Source organism: Miniopterus schreibersii (assembly GCF_964146895.1).
Source record: "Miniopterus schreibersii genome assembly, chromosome: 9".
Classification (NCBI taxonomy): domain Eukaryota; kingdom Metazoa; phylum Chordata; class Mammalia; order Chiroptera; family Miniopteridae; genus Miniopterus; species Miniopterus schreibersii.
The window spans coordinates 55,105,977-55,131,090 of NC_138118.1; the positions used below are offsets into that span (position 1 = coordinate 55,105,977).

Consider the following 25,114-nt stretch of genomic DNA (forward strand, 5'->3'; position numbering starts at 1 on the left):
TTATTTTGATATCATCCCACTTCTTTATTTTTACTTTTTTTGTTTGTGCTTTTGTTGTCATATCCAAGAAATAACTTGCCAAGTTGATGTCAGAAGCCTTTCCCCCCTTGTGTTTTTCTAGGAGTTTTATTGTTGGAGGTCTTACTGTAAACCTTTAATCCATTTTGAATTGATTTTTGTGTGTGGTATAAGATAGGGGTCCAGGTTCATTCTTTTGTATATGCAATCCAGTTTTCCCAACACCATTTATTTAAGAGACTATCCTTTCTCATTGTGTATTCTTGGCATACTTGGCAACCTCAGTTGACCATAGATAAGTGGATTTATTTGGAAGCTCTGTATGCTGTTCCACTGGTGTATATATGTCTGTTTTTATGCCAGTACCATACTGTTTTGATTACTGTAGCTTTGTAATACATTTATTTTGAAATCAGGAAGTGTGATACCTCCAGCTTTGTTCTTGTTCAAAATTGCTTTGGCTATTCATAGTTTTTTTTGTGGTTTCTTGTGAGTTCTAGGATTTCTGTGAAAAATGTCGTTGGGATTTTGATAGGGATTGCATTGAATCAGTAGATTACTTTGGGCAGTATGTACTTCTTAATGGAGAAGATTTAGTTGCTATCTGACCTTTTATTATCAAACTTTTAACACATTTTCCCTAGTAATTTCTCTGTGATAATGACCACCTTATATGAGGTGGTCATTTCCCACTGAATGTGAAAATAGCCATATCAGGGAGCAGGAAAAAGTTTCATAGTCAAAACTGGTGATTTGAGGTGATGAGGGAAGAGCAGCAACCAGTACCATATGAAGAAAAAGATCGAGGTAGATTTTATTACTTTAGCATTCAGAATTCATGCTAGTTACTGTGCTTACCACATAACCACCAACTGTAGAGGCTTTGTTTGTAATTAAAGAAAAATCAGAGTTAGCAACGACAGGTAAGCAGGAAGAGGCAAGGCAAGTGGCTCCCACTGTAGATGCAGATTGTTTGGTGAAGAAGCCTCATGTGCTCCCCAGAACTCCCTTGGTGTTCAAATAAAGAGGGAGGGATTTATTTCTTCATCAGTATTACAGAAATAATTAAGGAACAGAGGAAAACATGCAAATTAAACATTTTATTTTTTCCAGTTTTGAGTGAAAAAAACACAAATAAGGGATGGCTACTAGTGGTGACTTTTGATCACTTATTAAATTACATTCGCTCACTTTCTGAGAAACACCTGGAAGCTTTTAATTGAGGCAGTTCCTTAGCATGTGCCATGAGGAAGTAAGGCTGAAACTAAACCTCTCTGGATTTTTGACTGATGAAAATTTATTTATTTATGGAAGAACCCTGTTATTTACCTGCCATATGTTTAAAAATACATGAAATTCACCAAACTGGGAGTATAGAAAACTATGGGGGGAAAGAATTTATTCTTAGCTGATAGAGTCTTTAAAATATAATGATTATAAGTAACAATAACACGTGACTACATGGTACTTAATGTTTTAGGTTAAACGCACATATTAGTTGGCTATAGAGTAAGTCCTCTATTAAGTATATATGTACATAGTTTTCAGTTAGATAAGGTGTGTGTGATATTTGTGAGATTACTTACCAGAATATTACTCAAGTTCTCCATTGTGTAAGAGGTATTTATGTGAACTCCAAAAGTACATGTACATTTTGAAAGTATAAATTATATCAGCCAAACACCAAATTTATTAAGCTACTATCAAATACACTTTTGGTGTTAATTGGTCATATAATCATCTTTTTAAAAAACGATGTGGTATTGGAAATAAATCCATTGCTGTTGAGATCATAATCACTTTCTCTGGATAACGTATCGAAACATTTAAACACTGGTAAACATTATGGCCTGTTAAAGGCCAGAATAGGTAGTGATGGTGCCTGTGCTCCTTTTGAATCCTCTCTCTTTAATCTTCTGTAAGGCAATTGACGTACATCCACAAAAAGTGCCATAGCGAACCTGATGGGCCTGGGATAGCAGCATTAACTAGCGAGGAGAGAACTCGATGGGCTAAGGTTAGAATTTACACTTTTTTTTTATTGAGTTGTAATTGACATATAACATTGTTTTCAGGTGTATAACATCATAATGATTCGATATTTGTATATATTGCAAAACAATCACCACAATGTCTAGTTAACCTGTCACAATAGTTACAAATTTCTTTTCTTGTGATGAGAAATTTTAAGATCTACTTCTAGCAAATTTCAAATATCCAATACATTATTATTAATTATATACTTTTCTTAATGAACCTTTTCCCTCCTGGATATATTTAATTTGTAACATTTAATCATTATATCCTTGTCCTTTAGGCACGAGACTATTTGATTAGTCTTGATCCAGAGAACTTGACTATGTTGGAAAAAATTCAGAACAGTTTACTGGTGTATTCCATAGAGGATAGCAGTCCACATGTAACACCAGAAGATTATTCGCAGGTACTCAACTATCTTGTTCTGTTATTTCTTCCCACAAATTTTTCTGGAGAGCTCTTATATATATTGAGCATGAGAAGATTTTTTTGTTATATGAAGGCTCTTAAAATGTTTTCTTAGCTATGATATATACATGTACCAAATTGAAGTTTATAGTAGATAAATAATGCTTCATTAATTCTTTCCACATTGTTCAGGTCCACTTAGATAAATCCTGTATGTTGTTTAAAGAAGTATGACTATCATTTGCATATCACATATCAGTGTTTCTCAGACTTTTTCATTGAATGCATAAACAGAAAATTTGCACAGGTCACTGTGCTAAATGAGCTTCTCGTGCCAAAGGTCTCACGAGTACCTATAACCCACACCAGTGTGCCTTGACACCTTAGTTGGTGAGGTCTGTCCTAAGAATTATATCAAACTGTAAGTAATTTATTTTATCATTTGGTTTTTATTGAACAAACTGACTGTAGTGAGTTTAAGGGTAAATGTGGCCTTACTTTTCCCTCCCCAGGATATTATCATTTCCTGGGAAGTAATAAAAGGTAGTCATATTTTTAGAAGTCTCATAGTCTTTTAAAAACACTCAAATTATGTAATAATGCATTCATCTATATTAAATGATAGCAATAAAATAATATAGAATTGAGAAACCTTGTAGCTAGAAACCAACTTTTCCTCTTTTTTAGTTTTATTTTCTTTTTAGCAGAAGAATCACCAGACTTCTTGAGGAAAAATATATTTTAATGCAGTATTGTTCAAACTTTTTTACTGCAATACAGTTAGACATACATTTAGACTGTAGCCCACTACACACACAGACACACACACATACACCATGTGCTTGTGCACACACATGTATGTAATAGAAGTTTCACAAAAAAGTAATTACTTTTACTATCTGTGATGTACTCTGATGTTTATGCTTCATTTGATTCTTTCTTTTTGTAAAGAATGTTTTCTGTGATGCACTAAGTTGATTTCATGACTCACTAATGGGCCAAAACCTACCGTTTAAGAGACAGGTGTGGTGGGATCTGAATTCTTGAAATATTTTTTTCATAACTAATTTTTAATGGCTGAACTTATTAAGGCCTCTTAACACTATTCAAGTTGCAAAAGCCTTGTCCTTTCAATTGTATTGTATGCTCTGTAAACATTTACGCATGTTGTACCAGCATTCTCTTTTATGGAGGATTTCTCGAGATTTTTAAGAAATATCTAAAGTCAGGACCCGAATTACTGTCTCTTGAGTGTAATTTATCATTTATTAAATTTGGTTTACCTGAAGGGGAAAAGTGAGAATATATATATCATATAAATACTTAAAAATAAATGTTAAAATCATTTTAATTTGGAAATATTAAATTTATTTTAGGCAATAGCAATGGTCCTCACTGGAGACCCAACAGTACGCTGGGGTGACAAATCCTATAACTTGATTTCCTTTTCTAATGGAGTATTTGGCTGTAATTGTGATGTAAGTAGAATACTGAAGTTATTTGTTTCTTTTAATCTTTTAGGTTGATTTAAAGGCATAAGCTACAACACTTATGCTGTGCAGTGGTAGTATGAGTAAATACTTAGTTTTATGGCATCATCATAAAAGGTTTGGTTATGAGTTCTCAGTGAAAGAATGTAGGACAAGTTATTTTCATCTGTGATAAAGCTAATAGTTTGGTGTGTCTGCAAAGGGGAATTTGCATATATTTTCATGTAATATAAGCTCTTTAAAATTCTCTGTTGAAAATTACAACCTATTTAAAAATGTATACATTATGTATATGTTTTATGCACAGAGAAATATATATGGATATATTTCTAGATTTACCTAGTAATTTTGTAACTATTTTCCTAAAATGACCCATGCTCTTTGGAACATTATTTATTTACACTGTGGATATTAAAGTGTCTGGTATTTAATACCATTTTTACCTTCTTTATAAAAAACAACAACAAAAATCTTTTCTTGTTTCTTTTCTGTTCTGCCATGGTCTCTCTCATTAGCTCCACCTTGCCATTTTCTGGTGGACATTCAGGAGGTCTATGGATGAAGAAAATTTAAAAATCAACCTAAGTCAAATTTGCAATACACGCTTGTAATCTCATTATAACACTTTTGATAAAGTATGTAATTTGGTAGAAAGAAGTATGAGGTAGATTTTTTTGTTAGTGTTTGGTGGCCTTCCCCTAAAAGCATTTAGTGACTGTAAAATACTAAAAAGACTGTTATCTTGATCTGGGTCCAATGGTTGTATTAATCAGTATTTATTCAGTTTTAGGTGATACAAACCTAAATCAAACTGGCATTAGCTTAAGAAGATATTTGTTGGCATAGGGGTGCAGCTAAATTTGGGTAAGGGTGACTTCCAGTGTTCAGACGCTTCCATTAAAAATTACCCTCTCCATTTTTTGGTGCTACTTTTCTGTTTGGTTCTGTTTTCCACAACCTCATGTCTTCACAACTCTCTTCACAGATTAGTGTTCCCCATGGAAATAGCCAGCTTTCCCCCCCCAGTGGTCCCATCATAAGTCCTGGGAATAACGCTCATCGGTTGTGATTGGTGTGTGTGAATCATGTGCCCATTCCAGGGAAGCGGGCACCCTTATTTGCTTGGTCTGGGTCACATGACAAACCTTGGAACCGAGGGGTAGAATCACTCTTATTCAAACCACCACAAAGATGTGGTGGTTGCCTAAAGAAAAATAAAGTTGTTATTGTCACGTGAAGAGGTGGAGTGGGGGACAGGCAGGTGATGAAACCAGCCGTCCGGTACAGTAGCTCATTGGGTGAAAGGTTACCGTGAGTCATTTTGAAGTTTTGTTGTCTTTGCTCTTCCTTGGAGTCCAGTGTTGACAAAATATTTCTCGTTAATTTCCTCCGTTTTCTTCCCTTCAAGCTCCTCCTCTGATTCTTCTTCACCTCCGCAGTCTGGTTTATAGCCTCACTGGTCCCTGGGGACTGTCCTTTGTAAAGTAGCTGTCGCCTGGCCTGTGCCTTCCGTTTCTCCCTTACCTGCCTGCTGCAGTTGGTCACCTCTTCACAGGCTCAGACCCTGCCTCCCTCCTCTTCCCAGTCGTTCCCTCTCTGTCTGCTCGAAAACTGACCTTAATATTTGTCATGCTTTTCCCCTGTGCTGCTCTCTTCTCTGGTTTAATACTTCCATTTTTATATAGGTGGCTTGCAGTTATACTTTTCTGGTTTTTACCTATTCTCATTTTCAGAGTTTTGTTTCACTGTATGTTAAATTGTTCAGACTGGATGTTATATCGTTACATGGGGCTGAGTTTCTCTCATCATCAAGAAGAAATCATCATCTTGGTTTTCTTCCCCTTCCCCTCCCCCCAAAAAACACCCTTGCACTACTTTGATTTTTACTAATAGCACCAACATCCTGCTGTTTGCTCAAATTCACGGTGAAAATAATTTTAATGATCTTTTCTATCTCTGAATAAAGACTATTGGTCCCATTATGAATGTGCATCTCAACACTATTGCAGTGCTTTCCTGTAGTAGGTGTAGACGTGTTTATGTGTGTGCATTAACACACATATATTCATAAAATCAGTCTGATTATCTCTATGATAATCTGCTTTTAAAATTCCATGTAGGTTTCCCTTATAACCTAAGATGTTACAGAAAATGCAATCTAACCTATGTAAAACATCATTAATAAGTATATATACTGTAAAATAAAGCTGTCTTAATTCAAAGCCATGCTGCTGTTTTCTTCCATTAGTGCTTGAGTACATACTTTTGTGATTATGCTAATTAATCACATTTCCCTCTTAGGATTTAAAATCCTGGGTCAACGAGTTTTGTTTTCTCAGCATAGGCTTTGTTACAGGGCTTTGTGAAGGGTACAGAAGAAGCATGTAATAAGCATTAGTTGTTCCTAATCACAGTAGTTACTAATTATTGCTGTGAGCTAGGTTCCGTAGTGAGCACTATATAAGCCTTATTAAAATCGTTTTTCACAGCAGCTGAATGAGAATGGGGATTATTATCCCCACTAACAGATGAGGCGATTTACTTAAAGAATTAAATAAGTTTCTCACAATTGCACAGCCAGCAGATAGTGAGGTTTGGAATCAGAACCAGTCCACATTTTAAACAGTATGTTACACATACTGCCTTCATATAAATGAAATAAAAATGGTCAAACTTATGTGAACAAATAAAGCATCAGGAAAGCATTAGAATTTTTCATATTTTTCTAATTTTTTAAATTGATTATTAGCTTTTTACCAGGAGATGGGTGGGTAGAATTATAAGTTGAGCAGAATTATATCCATCACTCTTGCTCTTTCTAACAGGTTCCAGTAAGAGTTAGAGATTAATACTGTTGTTGTAAATGAAACAATGAATAAGATATCTGTGAAAATTTTTTGTAAAGCCATAAAACACTACACAGTTGTTACAGTTGGAAAAGGGGTTTGTCAGTTACCCATGAGTCTGGTTACATGTGCTGTTGCTGACAGGTGGCAGCAGCTGCTTGGGCATCTTGTGCTGACCTCCCTCCTGAGCCTTTCCTGACACTGTGGCTGCTCCTTTGACAACAGCACACTGTGCTCCTAGGCTCCACTGGGCCATGATACAGGGCACGCGGAGCTGTGTGGCGTTAAGGTGATATTTTAGACACCTACTTACTCCTGAGCCAGGCCCAAGTGGCTGGGTTTATATGCTAAGCATCCCTTCTTTCTCCCCAAGGCTAGCAAGTCACATTCAGTTCACGAATGATAACTTTGTTTAATGTAAAGTAGTAGCAGCAACACAGAGAAAAAAGCCATCTAATGTAATTATCATCAAAGGGACATGGGGGAAAATAAGGCAAAAAATTTGTCTTTCAGAATAAACAATGGAAAAATTCACTAGCCTCGATTCCTTTCTCTGAATATAACACTCTGTTACTCAGCCCATCTTTCCCACACTCCTAAAAACTGAGAATTATTTCTGCCACTTCTGAGCACTTTTGTAGATAAGTGCACAAAGTTGTTATGCTTTTTAATGCTCATCTCGTGGGCCTCTGTCTTTACCTAAAGTTCATACCCATTCTCTATTTAGCCTTCAGAGAGTCTGCCGTCCCCATCTGCTTTTGCACAGTGCTCTTGCAGTTCCAGAGCATCTTAGCACTGCATCCATATGCCTGCTCTGACTTCCAGTACAAATAGCAATTATTTTCTCTAGATGGTTCATGTTTACTTCAGACCCTCCCCATTACCTCAAGAGCCCTGATTAGGTGCTTCCAACTTTAAATATTCTTTCTCAGAAAATAAAATATAGCAATTACTGTGCTGCACAATATCCACCATCTCGGACATTAGGAGGTAAGGGCATTTGAGAATTCTGCACTTTATCATGTGTTAAGAATGGAGGAAAAGTGAAGATAAAATATTGGGTCAGGTTTCAACTTGATATAAAGTATTCAAAATATTGTGTATTTTCGTTTTAGCATGCTCCTTTTGATGCCATGGTTATGGTAAGCATCAGCTATTACGTTGATGAGAAGATTCTGGAGAATGAAGGGAGATGGAAGGTATGCTGCCAGAACAAATACCTCATCCTTTGTTCTCCTCATTTTTTACAAATATAATATTCTTCATCCTTATGTATTTTCAGGGTTCAGAAAAAGTACGGGATATACCACTTCCAGAGGAGCTTGTTTTCACTGTGGATGAGAAAGTGTTAAGTGACATCAACCAAGCTAAAGCCCAGCATCTCAAGCAGGCAGGTTTTTCACTTTTCTCCTAGATGGTTGTTATGCTTTCAATCTCTCTCTCTCTAGCCTCACCCAAGGATATATTTTTTATTAATTTTTTTAGAGAGAGGAAGGGGGGGGCGGGGAGGGAGAATATCATCGATCAGTTGCCTCCCGCGTGTGCCCCAACCAGGCACTGCACCACAGCCTAGGTACGTGCCCTGCCCAGGAGTCAAACCCGCAGCCTTTTGTGCCCGAGACGACGCTCCAGCCAGCTGAGCCACCTGGCCAGGGCATGCTGTCTCTTTTAACTACTATATGTAAAGACTTGGGCAGCATCTGAGTGTGACAGCATGAAACACTGAAATTATAGCTGTGATACCTTTAATTATTACTCTGATGCAAATGATAATCTGGTGATCTTTGGGATATTCTCCTTAGGTGATTTTTCACTGTTCCCATTTAATTCTTTTTGTTAGGCATCTGATCTTCAGATTGTGGCATATTCCTTTACACCCTTTGGCAAAAAGCTAACCAAGAAGAAGATGCTTCACCCTGATACATTTATTCAGCTTGCACTTCAGCTGGCCTATTACAGACTTCACGGACGGTGAGGATCGTTCATTTTCCATCGTTGACTCTTGAACTCCAAGGGTATATCTTTATCATAGCTACTTCATTCTAACTCCCAGTGTCTTTTCCTACTTTTTTCCCCAATTGGCACCATGTCCAAATTTGTACTTTCATCAGCAGTAATTGCAAAGAATGACAAACTTTGATCTGTGACAATTTCGTAGTCTTTCCTTGGTTTCCATTTCTTTAATACTTCTAAGAGGTGTTTTGCCATTCTTTGCAATCCAGATCATTTGGTTTTCTTGCAGCCTCAGTTTTCTGATGGGTTCATGAAAAGCTATGATTTGTAGATTATCTTAGTCTTTACTCATTTTTAGGAAAGGAGAGGAGGTATGTTGTGACTTTCTACATCCTAAGCAGAAGTGGAAGCTCCTTGATCTTGCTTGTTTTAATCCAGTCTGAAAATATCTGTCTTTAAACGGGATATTTAATCATTTACATCTAATTATCGGTGTGGTTGGGTTTATGTTTATCACCTTGCTGTATATTTTCTCTTTATTCATCTGTTTTTGTTCCTTCTTTTTTATCTTCTTTTGAATTCATAGCATTTTTTAAATTTTTTCCATTTTATCTCCATAGTCAGCTGTACTTTTTTTTTAGTAATTTACAAAATACATCTTATTTATCTCAGTCTACCTTCATATAATATTTTTTACTTCAAGTATAACATAAGAACCTTAAAATGCTTCAATTTCACTTTTCCATTTTTTAAATTGATTGATTTGAGAGAGAGGAAGGGGGAGAGAGAAACATCAATTTGTTGTTCCATTTATTTATGAGTTCATTGGTTGATTCCTTTTTTTAAAATTGATTTTAGAGAGAAGGGAAGGGAGAGGGATTAAAAGATAGAAACAGTGATGAGAGAGAAACATTGATCAGCTACCTCCTGCCAGCCCCCTATTGGGGATGGAGCCTGAAACCTGGGCATGTGCCCGGACCTGGAATCGAACTGGTGACCTCTTGGTGCATGGGACGGCACTCAGCCACGCCAGCTGAGCCGGTGGTTGCTTCTTGGATGCGCCCTCACCAGAGATCAAACCCACAACCTTGGTGTATGGGACGAAGCTCTAACTGACTGAGCCACCCAGGCAGCCAGGGCCACTTCCCCTGCGCTTTGTGCTGTTGTTACGCATTACACTTCTACATTTGTTATAAACCTCACAATGTACTGTTACCATTTTTGCCTTAAGCAGTTATCTTTTTTTTATTATGGTAAAATATGTATAAAATAAAACTTGCCATTTTAACCATTTTTAAGTGTATAATCCAGTGGCATTAACTACATTCACAATGTTGTGCCACCATCACCACTGTGTATTTCTAAAATTTTTCATCGCCCCAAACAGAATCTGTACCCATTAAGTAATAACTTCCCATTCTACCATCTGTCCCAGGCCCTGCTCATCTCTAATCTACCTTTTGTCGCTATGAATTTGCCTGTTCTAGATATTTCCGATAAGTGGAATTATATATTTGTCCTGTTGTGTCTGGCTTATTTCAGTTGGGTAAGTTTTGAAATCTGGAAGTGTGAGTCCTTCACCTTTGTTCTTCTTTTCAAGCTTGTTTTTATTATTCTGGGTCCCTTGAAATTTCATAAGAATTTTAGGATGGGTTTTTTCATTTTTGCAAAACTGTCATTAGGATTTTGATAGAGATTACATTGAATATGGAATTGCTTTGGGTAATACTGTTAACAGTGTTAATCTTCCAGTTCATGAACACATGGTCTCTTTCCATTTATTTAACTCTTTAAATTTCTTTTAGTAATGGTTTTCAGTGTACAAGTCTTTTCACCTCCTTGGTTAAGTTTAATCATGAATATTTTATTCTTTTTGATGCTATTGTAAACGGAATTGTTTTTTTGAATTTTCTTTTCAGATTGCTCATTGCTAATATATAGAAATGAAACTGATTTCTGGGTGTTATTTTTGTATCTTGAGACTTTGCCAAATTGGTTTATCAGTTTTAACAGCTTTTTTGTGGACTCTTTAGCATTTTCTAAATACAAGATCAGGTATCTGTGATTAGAGATAGTTTTCTTTTTTCTTTCCAATTTTTGGATGCCTTTTACTTCTTTTCCCCCTAGAATAACCAGTACCATGTTGAGTGGCAGTGGCAAAAGCAGGCATCCTTTCTTATTCATCTAAGGTGGAAAGTTTCAGTCTTTCACCACTGACTGGTGTTAGCTGTGGGTTTTTTCTAAATGCCCTTTGTCATGTTGAGGAAGTTCCCTTCTCTTTGTAGTTTATTGAGTGTTTTTATTATGGGAACAGTGTTGGATTTTGTCACATGTTTTTTCGGTATCAGTTGAGATTACCACATAGATCTTTTCCTTCATTCTGTTAATGTGGTATATTACATTGACTGAATTTCACTTGTTGAACCACGGTTGCATTTCTGGGTTAAATCCCACATGGTGATGCTGTATCATCCTTTTAATGTGCTGCTGAATTCAGTTTGCCAATAATTTGTAGAGGATTTTTCAATCTATATTCATAAGGAATATTGGTTTATAGTGCCTTATCTTGTAGTGTCTGACTGGTTTTGATATCAGAGTAATGCTTGCCTCAATATGAGTTAGGAAATGTTCCCTCCTCTTCTGTTTTTTTTGTTGTTGGAAGAGTTTGAGAAGAATTGATGTTACTTGTTCAAGTGTTAAAATTCACCAAGGAAGCCATCTGGTCTAGCACTTTTCTTTATTGGGAGGTTTTTGATTACCTAGTCATCTTCTTACTTGTTGTAGGTTCAGTCAGATTTCTGTTTTTTCTTGAGTCCTATTTGATAGTTTGCAAGTTTCTCAGAATATGTCCATTTCTTTCAGGTTGTCCATCTTTTTAGTATACAGCTGTTCATTGTGTTAACTTACAATCTTTTGTATTCCTGTAAAGTCAGTAGTAATGCTCTCTTTCTTAGCTAATTTTAGTAATTGGAGTCTGCTCTCTTTTTTTCTTAGTCATGTAGCTAAAGGTTTGTCAATTTTGTTGATCTTTTCAAAGAACCAACTTTAGGCTTAGTTAACTTTCTCTATTTTTTTATTTCTGTATTTTATCTTTACTCTGTCAGTTTCTTCTCTTTGCTAACTTTGGATCTAGTTTTCTCTTTTTTTCTAATCTCTTAAGGTGTGCAGTTAGTTTATAGATCCGAGATTTTTTTTTTAACATAGGTGTTTACAACTATAAATTTTCCTCTGAATACTACTTTTGCTTGATCCAGTAAGTTTTGGCATGTTGTGTGTTGTGTTTTCCTTTTCATTTATCTCAGGGTATTTTCTAATTTACCTTGTGATTTCTCCCTGACCAATCGGTTACTTAGGAGTGTGTGATTTAATTTCTACATATTTGTGAATTTTCCAGTTTTCCTTCTTTTATTGATTTCTGGCTTCATTTCATTGTCACTGAAGATGTTACTTGGTATGATTTGAATCTTTTAAAATTTATTGAGACTTATGTGGCCTAATTTATAGTCTGTCCTGGAGAATGTTCCATGTGCACTTGAGAAGAATTTTTATTTTGCTGTTATTGAGTGCCATGTTCTATATATGTCTGTTAGGTCTAGAGGTTTATAGTGTTGTTCAAGCCCTCTGTTTCCTTATTGATCTTCTGTCTGCATGTTCTATCCATTGTTGAAAGTTGGGTATTGAAGTCTCCAACTGTGGCTGTAGAGCAACTGTCAATGTTTGCTTCATATAATTTAGGGTAATGTTGTTTGGTGCATATCTTTTTATAATGCTGTATCTTCTTGATGAATTAAACCCTTTATATACTGTTTTATTTGCCTTTTTTTAACCTTTTGACTTAAAATCTATTTTTCTGACAATAAGATAGTAACTCCAACTCTTTTTGTTACTATTTTCATGGAATATCTCTTTTCATTCCTTTACTTTTAACCTCTTAACATCTTTATATCTAAAGTGAATCCCTTGTAGACAGCATATAGTTAGACCATGTTTTTTTAATCCATTCGGCCAATCTGTCTTTGAAGAGTTCAGTCTATATACATTTAAAATAATTATTGATAAGGGTCTTGCTTCTGCCACATAGCTGTGTTTTCTGCAAGTGTTACATGTTTTTTGTTCCTCAATTCCTCCATTATTGCCCTTTTTGTGTATTAAATTGATTTTTTGCAGTCTACCATTTTGATTGCCTTTTTCTTTCTTTTTCTCTGTATTCTTTAGCTATTTTCTTTGTGGTTATCTTGGAGATTACAGTTACCATAACAAATTTATAACAACCAGCTGAGTTTCAGCAGTATACAAATACTCTGCTTCTGTATATCTCTGTACCGTCCTCTTTTATTGTCACAGATTATATCTTTGTACACTGTGTGCCCATTAATATAAATTTATATTATTGCTTTATGCATTTGCCTTTTAAGTAAAAAACACAGTTAAACACGTTGCTCGGTCTCCTGTGTTTTCTATAACCTGGTAGTTAGATCTAGAGACTTGAGAATAATAATCAGTATTTTTGTTTTTGTTTTTACAACAATAAATCAAATATTCAGTGTTACTAATTTTCTCTTTTATCATTTCAAATTGAGAGTGGGTTCAGTTGTCGCCAATATCCATTATAAAGCTTCCTCTCTGAGTTTTTTACTTGGTTTTTAGTAGCCATTGATGATCATTACCAAGATCTGTTATTTCATTAGAGGTTGCAGAGTAGTGATATTTTGTCATTCATTCTTATTACTGCTTTTTATTTTTCATCTGTTTTTAAAATAATGTTATTTTAGTGGTGTTTTAAATTTTTATTTATACTCTCCGGCACATTTTGAAAGGATACTATTTCACCCCAGAGAGACAGCCTTACAGAAACACAGAAGAGGTTCAGTTACTCTGTTTGAGCCCTTGCAGTTGCCCGTGTTCCAACCTTCTACCCTCACTCCACTTGTCTCTTTAACTCTAAATTCCAACCACCAGGAAAGTAAGAGAGCTTTGTATCTAAAATTGTTATGTCATCCTCCAACCCAGGAAAACAGGCATCACTCTGGGGAACTCCTTAAATCATGTTTTTACTTAATTCTACAGTCATTCATGTTCTATATGAAGGAGCTAAAGGCCAAGGACTCTATATTATCTACTGCTGTGTAACAAGTTACCCCAAAACTTAGTGGCTTAAAACAACAAACATTTATCATCTTACATTTTCTGTCCATCAGGAATCCAGTTGCATCTCTGACTTCAGGTCTGTTGGGAGGTTGTAGTCAGGGTGTCAGCCAGGACTGTATTCTCATCTGAAGGTACTCTTCAGAGAGGATCTGCTTCCACATGGTTATTAGTGGGGTTCAGTTCCTCCCAAGCTGTTGTCTAAAGGCATCCCTCAGTTTTTCGCCACTTGGGCCTCTCTATAGGGCAACTGGCTTTCCTCAGAGCAAGGTAGTAAGGGCAAGAGAGAGCTCTCTTTGTAACCTAATTTCAGAAGTGACATCCCACCACTTGTCATATATTTCTCATTAGAAGTCATCAAGTCCATCCCAGTTTCAAAGTGAGGGGCATAAATAGCAAGAGGCAAGGATCACTGGGGGGCAGTCATCATAGCGACCACCTACCACAGACTCCAGTGTATGTAACCTGACAGCAGCCAGGCCTTAGAAATATCCCATATCACACCAGGCCCTGTGTGCCAGGGTGGTTTTTGTTCTTTGACATCAGAAATAGCATCTTTGCTGTTGAAAGTCTCAACTGTAGTCTGTATTAATAGAGCTTAGTCTCTGACCAAAGCCAGCTTTATTAGGTAAATTCTCTTTGTAATAACATTAGAGCATTTCCTTTATTATGACACATTCTCTTGTTTTCATTGTTTTCTTGTAGCCCTGGTTGCTGCTACGAAACAGCTATGACAAGATTTTTTTATCATGGCCGTACAGAGACTGTGCGATCATGTACAGCAGAAGCAGTCAGGTGGTGCCAGTCCATGCAGGATCCTTCTACCAGTGTGAGTATTTGAAAAGAAAAAGTAGCAGAATTTGTCTGTTCTAAGGGAACCTTGGCCCTTAAATAACTAGCTCCTTTATCTCCGTTCCCCTGGATCAGTAAAATACTGTCAGACATTTTTTCCTGAAGTTTTCAAAACATTTATTTGTTCATTTGCCAGTGAAGTATGTCCAGTACTTGAAAAGAATAGGAAACGGGGGACCCCCGAGAAGAAGCCCATCGATGTCCTTTTCCAGGCAGAGTACCTTGAGTATTTCACTGCTGTTGTTCTGCCTTCAGAATAACACCAATAAAATGCAGACATGCCCAGAGTGCCTTGAAAAGGAGGTTTTCCTAATGTGGTGGAATATTTTTCAAATCACAGATTCTTAACAGTTTTATATGTTTTGTTTTACTTTTTTTTGGAAGCATTTAGGCAACAGGGTAGTTCCTTCCCACGGCTATTTTGGTATTGTATTTGTTTCTTTACTTTTGATAGATATAGTGTATGTTAATTTATTTTAATTTCATAGAACTGCATCACTACCATTTTTGTGTAACTATTCTTTAGTTAGTTCTTTCCTTACACTTGATAATGTCACTTCAGTGCTGCCCACAAGTTCTTGTTTAGCTGTTCCAGGAAAGAAAGAACCAAGATGCAGGGCATATAGGAAAGAAAAGGCAGTGGGAGAAGAGATGAACAGACACAGAAGCACATGTCTCAGTGTCTTCCTAGGAAAGCTTTTCTCTCCCAAACTTCCTGAATCCTAATTTCTCTGAGCTCAGGTTTTTTATCTGTTTGTTTTCTGTACAATTGGTTATTGAAGTATCTCTTGATTTTTAACACAGCTTCTTGAGCGGCAGCAAAAGATGTTAGAAGCTTTTGCAAAACATAATAAAATGATGAAAGATTGTTCAACTGGAAAAGGTACTTACGTTGTAATTATTCTGACTTAAAACAGTTCTCTCATGCTGAAAATTTTTCCTAACTTCAGACTTGGGGTTTCGTTGCAGGATTTGACCGCCATCTTTTAGGTCTTTTACTCATAGCAAGAGAGAACGGTCTCCCTGTTCCAGAACTCTTTACGGATCCACTTTTCTCCAGAAGGTAATGCAATGTAGTATCTTACAAGTTTACCAATGAGTTTCTTCTTTCCTGAATGTTAAAAGCTCTTCAGAACAATGTAAACTTCTGTAACTAATATAATGTCTGTTCTTTGTGCCACCACAGCGGAGGAGGTGGAAACTTTGTTCTCTCAACAAGTCTGATTGGCTATTTAAGAGTCCAGGGCGTGGTGGTTCCCATGGTACACAATGGCTACGGATTTTTCTACCACATCAGAGACGACAGGTGAGGCCGCTGTTTTTATTCTTCCTGGGCTGTAGAGTAAGAAAGCTGTCACTTTTGTTGTTTGAATGTCTTTCTGATTGTGTTGTCATCTGTCACTTGCTAATGAGTAATTGTTTTTACCACTTAAATGTTGAATGCATTTGTTTCTCTATCCTGCTTTTGAGGCACTTGTCAAATTGGCCCATTAGGTGTTCTGTGCAGAATACCGTTTAAGGTTGACTCAGTGATTCTGGCGTCCTCCTCAAAAGCCAGTACACATGTAAACCTAGGTGTTCCACCCAAAGCATTTATGGGAGTTCAGATAAAATGTGAGCCCGTAAACATGCGGTGGTTCATGTCGTCATAGACAGTACCCATGAGACCAAGACAGGAGACTGGATAAATTAACTTATAATAAAAAATAAGCTTTGCCAATTCAGATGCATTTCATTTGGGTGGTATGGGGTTTGAGTTAAGTTTGTGGAAAGAGTAAGAAAGAAACTAATAAAAACCTGGCAGGGGAAAGACATTGGGAACAAGGTAACGTGGAATTGACAGAAAGGCTTGAAGGTCCTTGTGCGCACAGTCTGGCAGTTTCTTCACAGGGATCTTTCCAAGCACGGGGGGCTTTATAAAAGATAATGTAGCCACAGGAAGCACGTAAATAAGTGAGCAGGCTTGGAGGCACTTCAGGTGGAATGTAAACATTTGGAATGATAATACATGTGACATTTCAGTTTCTACTATATGTTTTTATACTTGTGTAAAGAATTTACAGTCAGCGTTTTTTTTTCAAAATTTTATCATCTGCTTTCGTGCCAAGTATGATAGTCTGTTATGCCAGTGATATGAGAATTTGTTGATATCTAAATCCTTGGATTATGTAGTCTCATAGTATTCAATTTGTGTACATGAATCTACTAATTAAAGGTTGAATGATAAAGGTTAAACATGGATCTTATTGTCAGAATAAAGGGTCAGAGGTCTAAAATTTCATCACCATATACAGAGAATAAGCATTCTCACACATCTCCTGACGAGCAGTGGATTTCATATTGCATGCAATCATAAGAGAGTTTTGGTCGTGGGCTCTCTGACTTTTCAAAAAATACATTTTTAATGATCCTGGGGTAGAACTTTGATTTTGTCACTCAAAAATATTTAGTGAGAACTTAGAGTGTGCCAAAGACTGTTTTTGGTGCTGAGAACACAAGACAGACAAGATCCCCTCTCTTACAGATTTTATTTTCTATTTGGGAAAGGGGGGGGAAAGCAAATAAATGAGCAGGATAGCTTCCAGTAGTACTGAGCGCTGTGGAGGAAGTAAGCAAGGTGCGGTGGTAATAGGCTCACTGGCGGGGAGATGGGACCCCGCTTTTAGACGGGGTGGGGCAAAGGCAGGTGTACAGTTGTGCGTTTGACAGCTCTTGTATTTATGAATTACTGTATTATTTTCCATACACACAACTGCACACCTGCCTTTGCCCCACCCTGTAGTATGGTCAGGGACGTCCTCTGGGGAGCGACAAGGAAGCTGAGATGTTGAGGAGGAGAAGGACTTACTCATCTGAAGAGCCGAGGAGGCAGCTCTCCAGGATCCGATCGCTGCTCTGTCAGCCGTGCTGTCGCTCCAGCTGAACTCTCCTCTCCACTTAGCTTATTGCAGCAGGTTCCTATGTGGCCTTCTTGCTTCCACCTTCCCTTCCCTGCAGGTCGTTCTCTACCCAGCAGTCCCAATGGTCATTTTAAAACTGTAACTGAAGTCATATCATTCTACTCAAAACCCCCCAAAGGCTTCTCATTTTACCCACAGTAAACTCCGAAGTCCTCCTGTGAGACCCTGCACGGTCTGGCTCTCACTTACCTCTCTGACTTTATGTCCTGCCACTCTCCTGTGTCACTCCAGCCACATTGGCCTCCTTGTACCTTGAACATACCAAGCAAGCTCCCTTCCCAAGGCATGCACAGTCGTGATTTCCTCGGCCTGGTACTCTCTTCCTTGAAGTATATGCAAGAGTCACTCCCTTACTTCATACAGATATTTGCTGTCACTGAGAGGCCTTCCCTGACCATCTAAAATAGCACTTCCCCCTCCCCCCCATGTACCTGCTGCATTTTAACACTTAAAACCACCCAAATTGTGTGTGTGCCTTATACATGTTAAAATCTCCCTTCCTAGAATATACACCCACAAGATTTGTCTGCTGTTGTGTCCCCAGCTCTGAAACAATGACTTGAAAATATGGTGCACTTGGGAATGTTTTCACAGGACATGTTGAACATAAGTAAACAAGTCCTGGGGTAGGAGGGAAGAGCTTGGCCATTTATAAGGAAAAGGCAGAGGCAGTATTGCTGTGAATTAGCAAGTAAGTGGGAGTGTGGTAGAAGAAGCTGAGGAGAGGCAACAAGAGCTAAATCTTGTAGGGCAGTGTTCTCAGTCTTGAGAGCACATTAGAATCACCTAGAGAGCTTTAAAAACACGGCTCCCGGAGAGACTGATTTGGTTGGGGTGGTCAGTTGGTATAGGGCCTTGTAACATGGTAAGGAGTTTGGATTTTCTCCTAAGAATAATGGGAAGCATTTTATCAGTGTTAAGCGTGAATGTTACATGTTTTATTTACATGTGAAAAGGACCATCGGCTGTTATATGGAATATAAGTTAGGTAGACAGGGGCAGGAGTGAGGTGAGAGCAGTCAGTTAGGAAGCACAGAGGATAAGTCGAACCTTGCAGTGGTAATAATGAAGGTGAAGAGAAGTGGAGGGATTTGAGACATGTTTGGAAGTAGAACTAGTAGGACTTACTGATGGGTTGCTGATTCTGATGGTGGCATTTAATGGGATGGACAAAATTAAGGGACAAATGGGTTTGGGAACATGTTAGGGTAGAATCCAAGAATTTTGTTTTGTACATGTTGACTTTGAGATCTCTGCTAATACAGGAATTTATTATATTTATATCCTAGAGAATATGGGTCTATAGGCCATTGGACCTATGAGTGTGGAACTCAGAAAAGAGGTCAGGGATAGAGGTCTACATTTATGAGTCATTACTGTGCGTACACCCAAAATAGTTTTCAAATGAAATGCATGGAAACTGTCTGGAAGGTATTTTTTCATTGATTATTAAATGTGAAAATTGTATGAATTAAAGAAAATTGGTTTATTTTTGAAATAGCATTTTGTTTTAAATGTACTACATGCTTATTATAAAAATTTTATAAACTATTGAAAAATTTAGATCACATTATAAATATTTTCATGTCCTTTGTGTGAATTTTAGTCTCAATATTATTTCAAGCAACTTCCAGCACCATTAAATATGCTTTGAGCTATCTTAATGGTTGAATAATGTCTAGTCTTAGGGATTCCTATAATCTAACCTCTTACCTACAATTTCCAGTTTTTCATTATTACAAATAATGATAATATATCCTTCCTTATTTCATCACAGCATTGCTGACTCTGAGCATTATAAAACATTCTTTACCAATTCGTAGGGGAAAATAATACAACTTGAATTCTTTACTTATGAACAAAACATTTTTTCTTTGTTACTGAAACCTATGTACATTCTTTTGTGAAGATAGTTATTTCTTTCCTTAATTTAGGAAGATAACTGAATTTTTGAAAAATTTGACACTTAAATAGGAATTGTTGATCTTTGCAAAGGAATATATTTAGATGTTGATAAGTATTTGAGAATTACATGCAGTGTAGCATGAAAATGACAAGTTATGTGAAATCACTGGGTGAAACAAGGCCTTCCTGTAGGGTCCTGTGTATCTTTCAGCAAATATAATCCACTCAAAGATTACTTCATCATTGTATCCTGGGCCAGAGCATGTTTTTACTTCATTCTGCGTATCTAAAGTACATGTCAAAGATACATAATATACTGAGAATTGCATGGTTGTCCGCAGCTTTACATTACACAATGCTTTGGTTTTTACTTGAGCTTTATGTATGTTTTGCTATAGAAAATTTGAGTGTCTGGAAAGGAGAAGGCTAGTTCCAAGGGAGTTCATAGCCCAGTTTCTGCTCTGAGCCCACGGGAAGCCCAGCTTCTTTCCTATTTCCTTCAGCTTTCAGGGCCACCTGCCAGACTGGGATTTCTTCATCAAGAGGACCTACAAGGAGATGGTGGAAGATGGTCCCAAGAGAGTTTCTCCATGGCTTTCCTAAAATAGCTTTTTTCTCCTCTTATACTTCTCTATTTTATTTTATTTTTTTGCTCTCTTCAAGTGCTATATTCTTCTTTAAAAATAGTTCAAAGTTTCATTGCAAACAATGGCATGAATTCATATTCCACCTCATTCCATTCAGAGCACACTTGGGAAGGTCTATTTTAGGGAGAGGTGGGCTTGTTTCTTTAATACAGTAAGACCTTGCTCCCACCACTCTGACCTCTGGCCAGTGTTTTGTTCCCTTTTGTCCTTAGTCTCCAGTCACATAGTGAATTCAGTGTTCCCAGCATTATGTATAAGTATGCTCCTACTTTCCATGTGTCAGGTTACATTTACCTAATGTCAGCCAGAATTCATGCTTCATATAGTAACAGCCAGATAGATAAAGGTCATCATCATTTGGTGCCTTTTGCTTAGTACTTAATCATTTATTATGCTCCACAGGTTCGTTGTGGCCTGTTCAGCCTGGAAGTCATGTCCAGAGACTGACGCAGAGAAGCTCGTTCGGCAGATTTTCCAGGCTTTCCATGATATGATGCGGCTGATGAACCTTGCTCATTTCTAGAGACTAATTATTGACTAAGCCCTTACCAAAATTTATCATTTAACCTGGGTGCTGGAATTGGGCTGGAGAAGTGAGATAGGAAGGAGTGTTGACTTGAAGGAAATGTAGACATTAATAGAATCATGCTCTCTAAATTTATTCTCACACAGAAAGTAGAAATATTATTTTTAAGCTTCCTCTGATGCAGCAGCAATGCAGATTTTGATATAATGAATTTAGAACTATGCAAAGTTTAAGATAAGCCTCAGCAATGCAAATCTATAAATTTTAACAATGCAAGTCTTACTTTAACTTCTGAATGTCTTTATTGGTACCTGTATAGGTTATAAATTCTCTCCCTGAACATCATTGTAGAGCAGTGTTTTTTAACCCTTTTCATCTCATGGCACACATAAATGAATTACTAAAATTCTGTGGCACACCAAAAAATGTATTTTTTGCCAATCTGACAAAAAAACAAAAAGGTATAATTTTGATTCACTCACGCCAGACAGCTACTGTTGTATTGGCTGTTGTCATGTTTTTATGTGACAGTCTAAGGGAAAAGAGGTCAGTGCCCATCACTAAATAGTCAGGTATTCCATGTTTTAAAAATTCTTGTGTCATGCCAGTGTGCTGAGCCACACAGATTGAAAATCACTGTTGTAGAGTCTTATCTTTCAAGCACTTTAACATTTTCTAGTTGCCAAGTGGTATGAAATGCGTGACTGGATGCTCATTTCCCTGAAATCAGTGTCTTTTACATTCACCACAGAGATACAAGCTTACTATATTTGGGAAAGACCACTACAATTTAATGGTGATCTAACAAAAGTAGTTTCTGTTGCTCCGGCTGGGTCGGCTTAGTTGTTGGCGCATCATCCAGTGCACCTAGAAGGTGTGGGTCTGATTACCAGTCAGGGCCCGTGCTTAGGTGTGGGTACCATCCGAGGTTGGGGCACGTACGGAAGTCAAGCCAATCAATGTTCTCTCTCACCATGTTTCTCTCTCTCTCTCTCCCCCTCCCTCCCCCTCCCTCCCTTCCTCCCTCCCCCCTCCCCCTCTCTATAAAATCCGTGAGCGTATCCTTGGGTGAGGATTAAAAGATAAAAGTTTCTGTTAAACAGACGAAGTAAATTGTAGTAGGGAGACTTACACCCTCTGACACACATGAAAACCCTAAAAAATGAATAGTATATTGTTGTAATTAGTTTTCTGAATATAAAATTAAAGCACTTATATTTAAAATTAGTTGTCAGAATTAATGACTTTAAAAGGATTAAATATTGAATCACATTCTCAGAATTTTACATTTTTTTTCCTCCTTGGTTCAGTTCTGTAGTTTCTACCCTCAGAAAATAAAACTCGAAATCATATAGCTTATGGTTTTGTTTGAGTATTTTATTCCTGTTTGACCTTATACTTTCTTTATGTTTTAATTTCTTTTTATTGTTGAAAGTATTACAGATGTCCCCTTTCCTCCCCCCCCACCCCCCATTGATCCCCTCAACCCTGCAACCCCCCACTCCTGGCCTTCACCACAATGTTGTCTGTGTCCATGGGTTATGCATAGAAGTTCTTAGGTTAATCTCTCTCCACCCACCACCCACCCCTGCCTTCTCCCTGAGATTTGTCAGTCTGTTCCATGCTTCTATGTCTCTGGATCTATTTTGTTCATTAGATTCCACATATGAGTAAGATCATGAGATACTTGTCTTTCTCTAACTGGCTCATTTTGCTCATTTTGCTTAGCATAATACTCTACATGTCCCACAGTGTTGCCTCAAAGGGTAAGGGATCCTTCTTTTTCACAGCTGCATAGAATTCCATAGTGTAAATATTTGAGAATATGCTTGATAAGATTTCAATCTTTTGAACTTGTAGAAACTTGTTTGTGTCCTAACATGTGGTCTGTCTTTGAGAATGTCCCATGTATATTTGAGGAGAATGCATATTCTGCAGCTTTGGAGTGAATTGTTCTGTAAATGTCAATTAAGTCCATCTGATCTAGTGTCTCATTTAGACTCACTGTTTCCTTGTTGATTTTTTGTCTGGAAGATCTATCCAGTAAAGTCAGTGGGGTGTTAAAGTCCCCTACTATGACTGTATTGCTATCGATCTGTCCCTTAAAGTCCTCCAGAAGTTTGTTTTTCCGCCTGTGGGAGTCCTTTGTTCTGAGGTGGTCTCTTGTAGACAGCATATATTTGGGTGTGGTTTTCTTATCCATTCAGCTACTCTTAACCTTTTGATTGGACCATTTAACCCATTTTTATTTAAGGTTATTATTGATAGGTCTTTATTTATTGCCATTTTAATTCTTTATGCCAATATTTCTCTATTTCTTCTTTTTATTACAGCAGTCCCTTTAACATTTCCTTCAGTGCTGGTTTGGTGGTGATAAACTCCTTTAGCCTTTTTTTGTGTGTCTGGGAAGCTCTTTATTTCACCATCTATTTTGAATGGTAGCCTTGCTGGATAGAATATTCTTGGGTTCAGATCCTTGCTTTTCATTACCTTGAACACTTCATGCTGTTTCCTTCTAGCCTGTAGAGTGTCTGATGAGAAATCAGCTGATAGCCTTATGGGAGCTCCTTTGTAGGTAACAGATTGCTTTTCTTTTGCTGCCTTTAAGATTCTCTCTTTGTCTTGAACTTTTGGCATTTATCATGATGTGTCTGGGCATGGGCCTCTTTGGGTTCTTCTTGCCCGGGACACTCTGTGCCTCCTGAACATGTGTTTTTTCCTTCACCGAGTTAGGGAAGTTTTCTGCCATTATTTCTTCAAACAGGCTCTCTAACCCTTCCTTTCTACATCTTCTGGCACTCCTAAGATATGAATATTGTTACATTTCATCTTGTCCCATAGCACCTTTAAACTGTTTTTTAATTGTTTTTTCTTTTTGGTTCTCTGATTTTTTTTTCCTACCCTCTCTTCTAATTCACTGATCCAATCCTCAGCTTCCCCTTATCTGCTGTTTATTCCTTCCAGTGTTTTTCTTATTTCTGCTATGTCATTAATTTACTTCATAGTTTCCATTTATTTTCTCATGCTGTTGAGCATCCTTATGATCAGTATTCTGAACTCTATATCTGATAGATTGTTTATCTCCATTTCATTTAGTTCTTCTGGAGAATTCTTTTGTTCTTTCATTTGGGGCTTGTTTTTTGTCTCCTCATTTTGGCTGCCTGTTTGGATTTGTTTCTGTGTATTAGGTTTATCTACTAGGACTCCCATCTTGGGTGGTCTCTTGTGCAGGCCAATGTCAGATGCTGTTTGTGACCGGCCTTGAATACCCTGTTTGAAGCTTTCCCCATTCCACAACTTGTGGTTCCCTCTGTTGGGGCTGGGTGCATTTGGAAAGGACCAAGATGGGTACCAAGGTCTGCTTTCCTAAGCAAACCCTGGGTCCAGGCAAAGACTCAAAGCACCCAGAGGCTGTTATTCAGTCTCTTAATGAGCCTCAGGCTGTAGAAACTCCACTGGGAAGGGGAGAGGTTTTCTAGCAAGGTAGGGCAATTGCTTTCCCCTCAGGCAAAAGCTGCTTGGAAGGTAAATGTCTGCCTCTGCAGTATGGGCGAATGACTCAGCACAGAAATCCAGAGGGATGCCGTCTGAGCTCTATCTCCAGAGCCAACACACCTGGATTGTCCTCACACAGCTCCAGTGTACTGTGCCCTCCCTCCGCTGGAGGCCAAGGTGAGTGGCTTCCCACGAAACTTGATGTATTAGAGCATCGGCCTTTCCAACTGTCTCTTCCTGACAGAAATTCTGCTGCTTTTCACAGCCAGATGTTATGTGGGCACCTTTCTCAGTTCTGGTGCTCTGGGTTGAGCAGCCCAGCTTGGGGTTTAGGCCCCAGAATTCTCAGTGGGAACCCTTCACAGCTGAGATCTCCCTCAGGAACTTCAGCTCTCAAGCCTCCACACTTCCTACCAGCCTCTATGTGGTCTCAGCTTTACGTCCTGGGTTATGAGGGTGCTCTCCAGCTCATCTTCAGTTGCAGTTGATTATTCAGGATGGCTCTCCTATATTTTAGTTGTAATTCCAGTTTGGTTCTGAGAAAGTGTCAGTGTAGCTTCCACTCAATCCGTTGCCATTTTGGTATCCCCCCGACCTTACACTTTCTGATCTGTTATATATTGTTATGTAATAAAGTGCCCCAAACTTACTGTCTTCCAACAATATATTATCCTCGATTGTGTCCATTGACTGTGCCCATTTGGAGGCTTTGCTTCTGTCTTGCCCAAGTCATTTATGTAGCTGCAGCCACAAGGCTGCTGGACTGTAGCTGGTAAGTCTGAGATAGCTTCACCCACTCTCTGGGGACTGGTGGCTGCGACTCTCTCTCCAT

The 25,114-nt window shown here is 37.8% G+C and overlaps 1 protein-coding gene across 3 annotated transcripts in view; it reads left to right on the forward strand.

The window, feature by feature from the left end:
* CROT (carnitine O-octanoyltransferase) overlaps positions 1-22,146 on the forward strand; it is a 41,361-nt gene extending 19,215 nt beyond the window's left edge. For 2 of the 3 annotated variants that reach the window (XM_081147607.1, XM_081147609.1), the window contains 11 exons: positions 1,942-2,035; positions 2,336-2,461; positions 3,840-3,941; positions 7,915-7,998; positions 8,082-8,189; positions 8,640-8,770; positions 14,603-14,726; positions 15,554-15,632; positions 15,719-15,812; positions 15,936-16,055; positions 20,664-22,146. In XM_081147607.1, the coding sequence (XP_081003733.1) occupies positions 1,942-2,035; positions 2,336-2,461; positions 3,840-3,941; positions 7,915-7,998; positions 8,082-8,189; positions 8,640-8,770; positions 14,603-14,726; positions 15,554-15,632; positions 15,719-15,812; positions 15,936-16,055; positions 20,664-20,784 (1,183 nt within the window). In that variant the 3' untranslated portion in view covers positions 20,785-22,146. Of the gene's footprint in view, positions 1-1,941; positions 2,036-2,335; positions 2,462-3,839; positions 3,942-7,914; positions 7,999-8,081; positions 8,190-8,639; positions 8,771-14,602; positions 14,727-15,553; positions 15,633-15,718; positions 15,813-15,935; positions 16,056-18,998; positions 19,078-20,663 lie in introns of those variants that run through there. The other variant, XM_081147608.1, reaches the window with a different exon arrangement.
* The last annotated feature ends 2,968 nt before the right edge of the window (positions 22,147-25,114 follow it).